An 11,683-nucleotide genomic window follows, 5' to 3' on the forward strand; every position below is an offset into this window, starting at 1 on the left:
GCGTAACCGAACAAACATCCTTATACTTCTCTATTATAAATATAAGACACAGCCGACGTGTAGCCTACACTGTGCAGCTGCATCATGGCTCCCACCCTCCTTGTTATATACCCGAATGCCCGGCACAACTGGAGAAAAGAAGCAATAACAACTTATTTTTTCTGCGCCGAAGAAAACAAACCAAGTGTCCGGCGCCGCAGTGCACAGTATTTGTACACCCAGAAAAATCCGCGTCAGCAGATTTTGCGAGCAGAACTATCACGGCAAAATGGAATACAAAATGCCATTGACTTGTTTTTTTATTGGTTTCAAGCTGCCTTTACTGCGACTAAAATTATTTAATGTAAAATGCTCGTTTCTGATTTGGCCCAGAGCGGTGCACGAGTAGAATAAAAGAACCAAAATCCATATAAAGTGAAAGAGGCGCTGCCCTGAAGTATCTGGTTACGGTCAGCAGCCAAACATGAGACCACGTCAACTCGCTTGTCTTGATGGAAGAGAAAATCTTAGTTTCTTTTAATGTTTTCCCAAAATATCTCGTTTTATATTTCCCTAAAACGCAGATATCGGTCTCAAGGACTGGATTTAAAAGCTTGAGTTGTTTATTTAGAAAAACGAGGTAAGTGACCATATGTATAGAGGGTACTCAAAACTTAACTTATGTATCGGCTTTTTTATAGTGGAGTGGGGGAAGATGGGACAATTTTTCATTCTACTTTTTGATCTTACTTGGTAGAAAACAAAGAACATTCAAAGAATTATAAAACATATCCTTTCGACTTCCATCGACCGTTGTTAATTGTTTAAAACATGATCAGGATATTTAAATATACTATGCTAGGTGTGTCCCATCTTCCCCAAGAATCTGGGTTAATTCGTAATCGGGGCAAATTAAATAAATTTTGCAATATAAACAAAACGTTTGTAATTTTTGCAATTTTTTTTTTTTAATAACAAAGTTTGTCGAATCGTGCAAGTCCCACCAGGTCGTTCTGCAACTCGGTCATAAATGAACTTTATTCTAACAAGGCAGCAAAGTCAACGACCTTCTGTGAGTGCTTCATGGATTTCCTTCTCAGTTCCGCATCATTAGTGACGATCGTCAGCTTAAAATCGAGTTGATGACGTATGTGACCTGTTTTGCTAAAAGCGACAAATGCGTCCTGACCTACATTTTCCAACTAATCCAGCTTTTATCGCTTTGGTGGGTTTCGCACGCAATGGTGACTGCTGTTTAATGCAGCAAACGAAACTTCTTTCATACCGAGTAAACTGGACAATAATGGCGTCAATTTCGATAAACTTCAGATTTTATGTCATTCCATAAAGAACACATTAACGAGGATAACTTTATGTGAGTACTTCAACATTAACATTTATATAAATATCTTTTACACTCAGGCAAGACTTCGGTTTACTATTTTTGGAAATAATCCGTTATAAAAAAATTCGTGTTACTTATTTATTACTGTGTGACGGCGCAACGACAGTCGTTATAACCATGGGCGTCGCCAAGGGGGGGCCTGAGGGGCCATGGCCCCCCCAAAATTTTGAGTTTTACAGTAATGTTATTGGTGAAAAAATAAAATTAAAACGTGCTAAACAGTGATGTTCAAATAGGGGATCTCGATCCGGTTCCGGATCTTTTTTCTAATTAAAAGAAAAAGAAAGAAAACATTTAAGCCTGTTTTTAAATTTCTTACACATGCTAAATGATAAGGTGTCAGTCCCTATTAAGACGCAAATAATCGCCGTGTGAAATGCTATTATGTCGTAATTAGTTGCCAGGTCAAACAATCGCTATTATGATGGATGAATTCACGTGTGAATCCATATTATTTCGTAATAAACAGTCTACCTGCTAGCTAAGAAAAACAAATCTCAAATTTTGTGACAAAAATGGCTGGTGGTAGGCAACGAATAGAGTTTTAAATGTAGTTGTAGATCGTTGTGTTTTCATGCGGCGTAATTGTGAAAAATAAATGCCATTCACAGTACGCCTTCCCGTGTTTTGTGTTGTAACTAGGTGGTTTTTCAAACCCAAAATACAACCGTAAAACATTTGGCCCCCACCAAAATTTTAGGCTGGCTACGCCCTTGGTTATAACACGGGCGTTCTTTTTCATAGACCTAGTGCTCGCTTACGAGTTACGACGTATGTAACTTTGTGGGAGCCTAATTTGTTTTTTTGCAACGCGCTGTAACAACTTGTTGTGATGGGAACAAAAAACAAGGTCACATACAAGTCATCTATACATGATTTAAGACACCTGTTAAAAAACAAAATATTTTGTCCTTTTGCAAGTCATGTGTTTTTGCAGCGTGGGGTACCTAGGAGAAAAGGCTTTGACAAAAATGATTGTTTGCGCTGACTAATATATGTCAGGTCATCGGCCTCGCTTTGTTTGGTTGGATAACACTCAGGGTAAATACAAAATCCCTCGGTTGGTTGTTTAAATGTCAAATCCGCCAACATGACAACATTATTCATGTTTTGTTTACGCAACACGTATTTAGTAGGTTGGGATAAGACTGTCTATGTTTCCATTCTCCATAATCGACCCATTTGACAGTAAACAAAGACTTTTGACAGAATTATATACCTGTATCCTGACGACATTAAATCTCGGTATTGATCGTTAAAAACAAAATTAGTACATATATGTTATACACAGTAGGGTGGGGAAAGTTGGGACACCTTTTCATTCTATTTTCTCGTCCCATTTGCTCGTAAACAAAGAACATTCAAAGAATTATAAAACTATATCCTCATGCGTTCCATAGACAGTTGTTAATTGTTTAAAACACGATTAGGATATTTGAATATTACGTGTCAAAGCTGCCCGGACCTCCCTCACCCTATACTATATAATATGCTACTGGTATCCATTTTGCCCCACACTGTATGTCTTGGCAATACACATGTTCTATAAGGTTAGTGCTGATTTCCGCTTGCTCACACAGATCCAAGATATCATATGTATGTTATATACAACTTGTCGGCCATGCTTAAAAAAACGAGCATATTTACCGAAAAAGGCGCCCCCACCCCACGAAGTTACATACGGCGTAACTTGTGGGGACAGGCGGTACGAAACAAAACATCACCCGTGTTATAACGACTGTCGTTTCCCCGCAGCGCCAAGATAGGTAAAATTTATCGGTTCATTTTTTAAGATTAGACCAACCGCTAGCAGGCGCTCTCAACGTAAATTTATACAACTAATATTCCCAACTCCAGTAATGTAATAAGATAAGTTATTTTTTAGCGCCGTTTTAGATGAATTGAGTTTCAGTAAGCGTCCACAAATACCAGCTTAAAACTAGTAAATGTTGCATGTGGTATAAAATATAAAGTTTTAGTGTTGTATATTTGTTTATTTCAGGACGCATGTCTATTATTTATCGCTTGCGATCTGGACAAGATTTCCAGTAGGATCCACAAAATGGCTGAAATATGGATTCCGTATCACACGCTATATTGTATATTAGCTTCCATCGTCATTACAGGTACATTTTGTTTATACTGTCTGCATAATTCGCCGGTTTTAGTTCTCACTTACAGGCCTATATCAGTAGAAATGTATACGAGTCGCGTCGGTCGCTTGAACCGCAAAATTAGAATTCGTTTCGCATTTTTAAACGTTTTTTAAAAGAGTAATTTTGTAATGTTGATTTTTCCTTCGAGAGGACTTTCCAAACTGGCGGTTATCGCGTGAAAAACTTCAGGGGTTGTCAAATGTATATACTATATTGCACAAAGTACTGCATATATATTATAATTATGCAAGGTCGCAGACACTTTATAGGAGAATAAAGGGGTCGCGAGCAAAGCGCTTGGGCAGCGTAAAGGCAATTGTATGTTTCAAACTACGTATAGTATAGGGTGGGGAAAGACGGAACAGCTTTAGCATATATTATCCAAATATCCCAATCGTGTTTTGAACAATTAACAACGGTCTACAGAAGTCGTGAGAATACGGTTTTATTAATCTTTGAATGTTCTTTGTTTATTACCCATGTCCCCAATATATAATAAATCATATAATAAACATTGTTTTAAAACAACAAAAAACATGTTGGCACAAGGAACTAATATAGGAAGAATATCAAGCAATTTACATTTTATTCAAGCCTTTAATCGGTTCAAATAACCAAGTTATTTTCAGCTGATGCCCAATACCAACGTGTTAACATCTGGCCCGTGAAAGATTGTTCTCTTTTGTATGCCAACGCGCATGCGCAGTACGATTGTGACGCAAACAATGTTACCGGTGCATGGGTCTCCACGAGGTACCAGCATTGTAAACATGCTTATTAACCTTTCAATTCTTACAAGTTTACTTCCCGTTCGTTCAGGTTCATGGGAGTTGTAGCCAACATAAAAAAAATTATTGCGGAAATTTTAAATCGTTTATTGTCAGTTTAATAACGGATTTTCCGGAAAATGCTGGCTCTCGTTCAAATACTTAAAACTAAAATACCGATACAGTGAATTTCCCCGCAATATAACTGTTAAGTTCTCAGGGTAATACACACGAACATTGAGTCTGGGCAAGATGGACACCGTTTGCAAATAATATCTCATATTTCCTAATCGTGTTTTGAAAGTTTAACAATCTTTCATATAGTTGCGTTTGTACGGTTAGATATACCTGTAAATATTCTTTATTAAATATACTAAATGCGACGATAAAGGTATTGAAAACATGAACCATCTTACCCCAACTTACAACACATGATACGAATTTCCTTAATTATGATTCTATAAATATCGACGGACTTCTATTATTATTCCTATAGATGCGAGGTACAGGCAGGGCCGAAGTTTCTCATTCGTTTTTATGAGTTTCGGAGCGACCGCCATTTTCTATTACGTCATCATTTCTACTCGGATCCCGACTGCACTAAGCCCACTGTTACCATGACAACCAGCGGTCGATTTCTAAACGAGGGTTTGGTGGACAGTTTGTTAATATTGGGAGCTACAGAAAGAAGATTCGTAATAAGGAAAATACATTTAAATGTTGAAGACGGTGTTTTCACGCAGGTATGAAACTAAACCACCTTTCCCCACATCTGCGCATATTACTGTTACTTAAACCCTTTCGATGATAATCCCTGCCGTCAGCTTTAAGTATATTGTAAGTATAGCAACGGTCGATGAAAGCCGTGAGAATACGGTTTAATGATTCTTTGAATGTTCTTTGTTTACTATCCAATAGGACGAGAAAATAGAACGAAACGGTGTCCCATCTCCCCCCACCCTACTATGAATACCATTAGCACACAATATCCTATATTTCCTAATTGTGTTTTGAAAAATTAAAAACGCTCTTGCTATACGGTCAAATTCGTAATATTCCTTGTTTACTACCAAATAGGGCGATAAAAAAGAATGATAAGATGGGCCATCTTATCCCAACCTGTTGTATTTACTCAGTCCCATTTTCACAGACCTTGCACCGTCTGTTTAACAATCCATCTCGAGCTTGCAGCAAATGTTCCAAGTTACATGGTGAACATATGAAGAAACATCATAGACTGTTAGTGTATTCGTCACAAACCAATTGTGACTGCACAGACGAACTTGACTTTTACCTCGGAGAGCTGGAAGTAATGAAAGTCGTTAGAGTGAAAGATTATCGACCGTAAGTTACACATAATGTGACCATATGTAAGAAAATAATAAATCCAACAAAAACAATTAACCTTCATTAAAAATTACATTTAAATGGCATGTCCTTGTCCTTGGACAAGACACTATTACGAAAGTTGCTCAGCCAAATACGTTAAAAAAGTAAAAAATCAAAAAAATCACCCAAAATGTAACATATATACATTGTGACTCATAAGCGGACACGAGGTGTATAAAACAAAACATAACACCTGTGTTATAACCACTGTCATTGCCTATAGCCACGCGAGGATACGTATGTTGAAAACACGATTTGGGAAAACTATTTGAGTACAGATGTCAAATAAAAGCGTGGCTGCTAAACCTGCAATACAGTATATATTAATCAACCAAGTTGTATTTAATTAAAACAAATTAAAATATAACTAAAAGAAAAGTGTGCGTAAAGACACAGAATACCATTGTGAAGTGTATTGAATAAGTAGATTGTTATTGACACCATCGCCATGAGATATATGAGCGAGTCGAAAGGTTGTCGGTTAAGTTGTTTGATCGTTGAGCGAGTTATACACTTCATCATTACAACCGATTAATAATCCAAGCCATCTGTTATGAATATATGAGTGTTATGAAAGGTCCGCATTGGACGCAACTTTGTTCAAACTATCTCAACCTTCCATCTGAGATGACTGAGATGAAGATACGATCGTCATGTTCCCGTTCACCCCCGGGCCACCCCATCCGACATTATCTCATTTCATCTCCCGACTTTTAAGACTCGAAAGCCAACGCTCGGCCAGTCGTCGTTGCCATAGCTCGTTAAACTGATTTTCATCGGTTTTGGTTGAAATTTCACGGCCCTATTAAACTGCTTCTCATCGACGATTCTACTCAAACGCTCGTTAGCAGTCTATTCGGGCTTTTGCGATCTGTGGTATACATTCACGCCGAGTGATATCTTTCCCGCGTATCTGCGCGACATTAGGATAGCGGTTGGACTTACATTATACCTTAGTGTAAAGATCATAGAAATGGCTTTTAAATAGATGGCATATTGAACCTGTATCTTACTTTGAGCGAAACACTAAACTACTCTTTATGTAAATAATTTAATGAATTAACATGTTTTAAACGTGCCGGGCAACAACAATGTTATAAAACACGAATATCATGTTTTATGCACATGATGCCATCTTACAAGTTACCGCATATGAAACTTTATATCAGTTAATATTTTCGTGTTTTTAATTTGTTTTAATGTATGGCCGACAATTTTACCAACTCCTTATATAAGACCACTGGGTTGAAGCAATTGCTGTTAAGTGTCTTGCTAAGAGAGACAGACGCCGTATAACTTTTCTAAAAACACTTTGTATCCTTGCAGTCCATATGAAACAGTAACTCAACTATTTGCTGGTGACGTTAAAACGAAGATTGACAATCGAAGATATTATCGATCAAATACTTTTCAAGCTCCACTGGAACGACTGGGTGTGAGTATCTCTGCTGCCATCAAGCGACGTTTGGTTCACTGAGTGAATGAATAGTTAACTTCGCGTAACTAAATCAAGTATAGTAAGGTGCGAAAAAGTGAGACACCTTTTTATTTCATTTTTTCGTATTATTTGGTTGTAAACAAAGACCATTCAAAGAATTAAGAAACCGTGTCTCTACGACTCCTACAGGCCGTTGTTAATTGCTTAAAACACGATCGGGATATTTCGATATTATGTGCTAAAGGTGCCCATCTTCCTCCACCGTACTATATCATTCATTTATACATTCACGCAAAGACAAAATAAGTCTAATTCATTAATCTTGTATGTATATTACCATTGCAATATTTTCTAGATCATGTCGTCGAACATTGAAATGCAAATTGGAAGATTCTTTCCACCTAACTTACATCGAACGCTTATTTCCCCGAATTCCCAACAATTTATTTTGCATGGGAACTGGGTGGGTTTTATTTCTCTAATTTTCAAGCTACCACCATGTATACCAATATAATTAGTTGTTATATTGGTAATCATGCTGCTATTCTTACCAGGTATATACCAAAAACAGATCTTCTTTAAATAAAATTTTAACGTTCATGCCGAAGAAACTGTTTTTCAGAACTAAATAATAGAGCACACCTTTACATGCAAACCATGATCCGATCTAAGCAACTTGTATATATGTCACAGCGTTTACCCCCCAAAATAAGTACCATTTACTGTTTATTAGTGCAAAACAAATTAACCATTTATTTTACAGCTAAGTGTTCGTTGTGAGCTTCGTCCCCATTCAAGTTTCCTTACAAGACATTTGTTTTTTCCAAGGAACGGCAATATTTGGTCTGGAGTTTATCGTTACTATGTAGATGACCAATGCAGGGAACCTTACTACACATTACGTGCACATGGGAGGTAGGTAATGTAAGAACATGTTATAAATAATTGAAGTGGAAATGTTTTATTACAACAACAGTGTACGGCTTCAGTAAAATTGAATATACATGACTAGATATAGTGGGGTAGAGTAAGATGGGACATGTTTTCAATCTAGTTTTTCGCCCCAATTGGTTCTAAATTAAGAAAATATTTATGAAATTACATTACTGCTCGTGACTCTGAAAAAGCGTTGTTAGATGTTTAAAACACAGTATTTGCATATTGTGTACTAAAGATGTCCCATCTTAGCTTTCCACCCTGCTATACATGTCTAGATACACAAACTACAAATAACAACTGTATACAGCGATCGTGTTACGCATCAATACGGCAGACTATATTTTCGATACATTTTCTAAAAAATCTCTTATATGGTAATTATTTGCGTACGGACGTGGCGACGTCTTTTATACAGACCTGTTCTGCGTAGGTTTGCAAATCAATCAGAGAAGAACTGAATTAGAAAACAATTGAAATATTTCTGGTAGCAACAACAGTATATACAAATTTCTAGATTACAGAACACAATGAAATCGGCTGTTGGTTCTTAATCCAAGGAAACAATCTTGTTTTCCAGTCTTGATGGGATAAAACTAACACAAACAAGTGTATAACAAGCGTCATGCATTGGTATAGGAAAAACACATACGCGGTTTGGGAAATGTAGGCGAACTTTACGGTGAAACCCATAATATTCGTGATGGTACAAACGGATATGGCGATGATAGAACGCTTAATAATGGCCCCTGCAATAACGGTGCTGATTCCGCTTTTCTTCATGCGTTTTTTATGAACATACACTGGGTATATGAAGTAAAACAAAAGGGCAACTTCGCCAACGGCAGAAACCGAGATTAATACGGCCCATTTAAGACGTAAAACTGCTTCTGTTTCCAACGAAACGCAGCCGAAAGCTTTGGTTACGTATTTCGAAAAAAATAGAAATAAAAACGTGCTGATAAGCCCCATAATGAGCAGGAATATATAAGTAACAGCGACAAACGTTCGTATCGTTTCTCCCAACACGTTAATTATGACTGCGTTTAGGTAGAAGCAGCGGTAAACCTTCATCCAAAGGGCGGAATACACAGCGAGTATCGAAAGCCCGTATGTAAGAATCTTTACCATGCTGTATCTGGTACAAAATGGCTCCACATGTGACGTAATTAGTGATAGGTCCATGGCTACGTTGATGAGAATCGCTGTGTTGGCAAATAAACTGATTATATCCAAAGCTCGTCCAATTTTACCTGGTAATAGTATAAGGCTATATTTGGCATATATGGTATTGAGAATTGGGATGGACATATTTGCACATAATGTCCCATATTTCTAATCATTCTTAAAAAATTAATAACGCTCTTTTAAAGTCTTGAGTAAACGGGTACATAGTTATGTAAATATTTTTGTTTACAAGTAAATAATCAAAATAAAGGCGAACCAACAACACAGTATAAATAATTTAGAAAGAAACCAATTAAAGATATAATATTTCTTTACCTTGCGGATGAGTTTTCCTCGTTGCAGTAAAATACATCGTAGCAAACAACACATACGTTACCATAGCAGTCGCTACAGATGAAAATATAACGGACGCCAACCGTTCTCCTTGTATTTGAACTGTTGTGTTTATGTTTCCTTGCATGTAGTATTGTAAACCAGACATTGCTTTTAATTTAACAACTAATTCCTATTATCTGTAAAAATCATTTAAACAGTTTATAATAAACATATTGTACTATGGGTAAGATGGGATACCGCAATCACTTGAGTCTGATATTTCTTAATCGTATTTTTAAAATTAACAATGCTACTTCATAGTAGCGGGGTTACGGTTATAATTCTGAAAATATTCAGTGTTTGCTCCCAAATAAAAAATAAAATAAAAACAAGACCAGTATTACCTATGTCATATAGTCGAATGGGGTAAGATGGGACACATTTTTATTCCATTTTCTCTTGCTATTTAGTGTTAAACAAAGAACATTCAAAAAATTATAAAACCGTATCCTAACATGACTCTGATTGACGGTTGTTAATTGTTTAAATCACAATCAGAATATTTGGTATTATGAGCTAAAGGTGTCCCATCTTCCCCACCCTACTATATGTACAAACAAAAACACTTTATAATAGTTTCTGTTGAAATCTAACAACACCTTTCTATATATAGACTGCGTAGGCCGTAGGGAAACAATAGATGTAACGAAAACCTTCCTGACAGATAAATTAAATTAAACAACCTTATTAAATATTTTCTACCATTAATTATAAACCTACTATAATTATAATAAGAATTCTAAGCAATATAATTACCGCTTGTTTATCGTTGTTACAACACTAAGAATAAAGTAAACACATAAGTCTCATCACGAATTTAAATCGTGACTGTCTGCAGCGTAAAAATATTCTGCAGCATCGTCCAAAAATGAATATATATCGCGCTTTAATTACATCCGTCTTATTCATATTTACAGCGTTTTCGTGATTGTATTGCGCACAGATATACGTGTTTTGTATTTTTATATCATAATTTGTGCAGATATGATAGAACTGCAATTAATCCAACCAACGGTGATGCTGACTACGTGTTTGATGCTCGACGAATGTTCATTACGTCACACAGCGTGAATCTAACATCTTTACTAAACGACGCTAAGCGTGGAAGTTTGAAACTCGAAACTCACGTGGAGTATGACGTCCCCGAAACGGAGGGTATTCCCCTGATAGATCTCAGCCTGCCAAGGAGAGAATACGACCACATTATGATGCGAAGGATTGACGGCAATTTGCTGCTTTTTACCGGTCGACGGCCCAACGACGGAACAATTCCCGATTCCGCCGATAAACGAACAACATCTTACCAAGACGAGCTCTTACGGTGTCGCAGTAAATGCGCATTTGATGACTTACGTGAGTATTAGTAGTGTGTTTAGTCGGCTGGGTGTAATGGTTTATGTTTTCATTCTCTTTTAAAGCCACATTTGGTAGAAAACAAAACATCTTTACAGAATCATATAACTGTTCCCTAAGAATCTAAAGCTGTATAAACTGTTTAAAACACGATTAGTATACAGGATGGTATATGCGCTATACCCATAACGGAATCTGAAAAGATGAAAATAGACTATTTTTCGTTTTTTTACACTCGTTATTATGATTCGTCTTACAGGCGATTCAACTTTCTTGTGCGGTATTTCGGCAACAGAACTACCAGGAAGCATTGAAACGACAGTCATCCCAAATAAAGAAAAACACCAACACGATTTTGTTGCAATGGTATACCAAGAAGCAACGACAAGCAGCGCCAAGAAAAACATGCATTCACTAACTTTCATTTTGTCATTACTTTGTATCATCGCGATTTTAAAATATGAATAAACACAGATTATTGTTATTTCATATTTAAGTATTTACTACTGTTTCACCTGCTTGAAAATAGTTTTGCTTGCCACAAAATAGCCATTTGTTATTGAACAGAACTAGAAACAGGAAGTTGACCTCCAGCCTCCAGCCTCCAGCCTCCAGCCTCCAGCCTCCAGCCTCCAGCCTCCAGCCTCCAGCCTCCAGCCTCCAGCCTCCAGCCTCCAGCCTCCAGCCTCCAGCCTCC

General features: G+C 37.0%; 2 protein-coding genes across 7 annotated transcripts; one reads left to right on the forward strand and one right to left on the reverse strand.

Annotated features, from left to right (window-relative positions):
* The first annotated feature begins 135 nt into the window (after nt 1-135).
* On the forward strand, nt 136-11,475 carry LOC149737539 (protein APCDD1-like). Of its 5 annotated transcripts, none has more exons than XM_089874970.1 (11): nt 136-619; nt 978-1,354; nt 3,387-3,510; nt 4,170-4,293; nt 4,804-5,050; nt 5,458-5,651; nt 7,023-7,131; nt 7,490-7,597; nt 7,898-8,049; nt 10,616-10,986; nt 11,246-11,475. In XM_089874970.1, the coding sequence occupies exons 3-11, from the start codon at nt 3,447-3,449 to the stop codon at nt 11,452-11,454; spliced, it is 1,578 nt and encodes a 525-aa protein (XP_089731096.1). In that variant the 5' UTR covers nt 136-619; nt 978-1,354; nt 3,387-3,446; the 3' UTR covers nt 11,455-11,475. The 5 variants fall into 5 exon arrangements, with proteins under 5 accessions (XP_089731096.1, XP_089731095.1, XP_089731097.1 ...); XM_089874969.1 differs by having other exon boundaries at nt 1,030-1,354; XM_089874971.1 differs by lacking the exon at nt 4,170-4,293 and having other exon boundaries at nt 136-1,354.
* LOC149737540 (uncharacterized) lies at nt 5,344-9,766 on the reverse strand. Of its 2 annotated transcripts, XR_016384634.1 has the most exons (3): nt 9,574-9,766; nt 6,312-9,323; nt 5,344-6,244 (listed from the first exon to the last, which is right to left on the reverse strand). XR_016384634.1 is itself a non-coding variant. In XM_089874976.1 (2 exons), the coding sequence occupies exons 1-2, from the start codon at nt 9,737-9,739 to the stop codon at nt 8,584-8,586; spliced, it is 906 nt and encodes a 301-aa protein (XP_089731102.1). In that variant the 5' UTR covers nt 9,740-9,766; the 3' UTR covers nt 5,344-8,583. The 2 variants fall into 2 exon arrangements, 1 of the variants encoding a protein (XP_089731102.1); XM_089874976.1 differs by having other exon boundaries at nt 5,344-9,323.
* Nucleotides 11,476-11,683: the final 208 nt, after the last annotated feature.

Source organism: Ciona robusta, chromosome 3 (genome assembly GCF_009617815.1).
Source record: "Ciona robusta chromosome 3, ASM961781v2".
NCBI classification, from domain to species: Eukaryota; Metazoa; Chordata; class Ascidiacea; order Phlebobranchia; family Cionidae; genus Ciona; species Ciona robusta.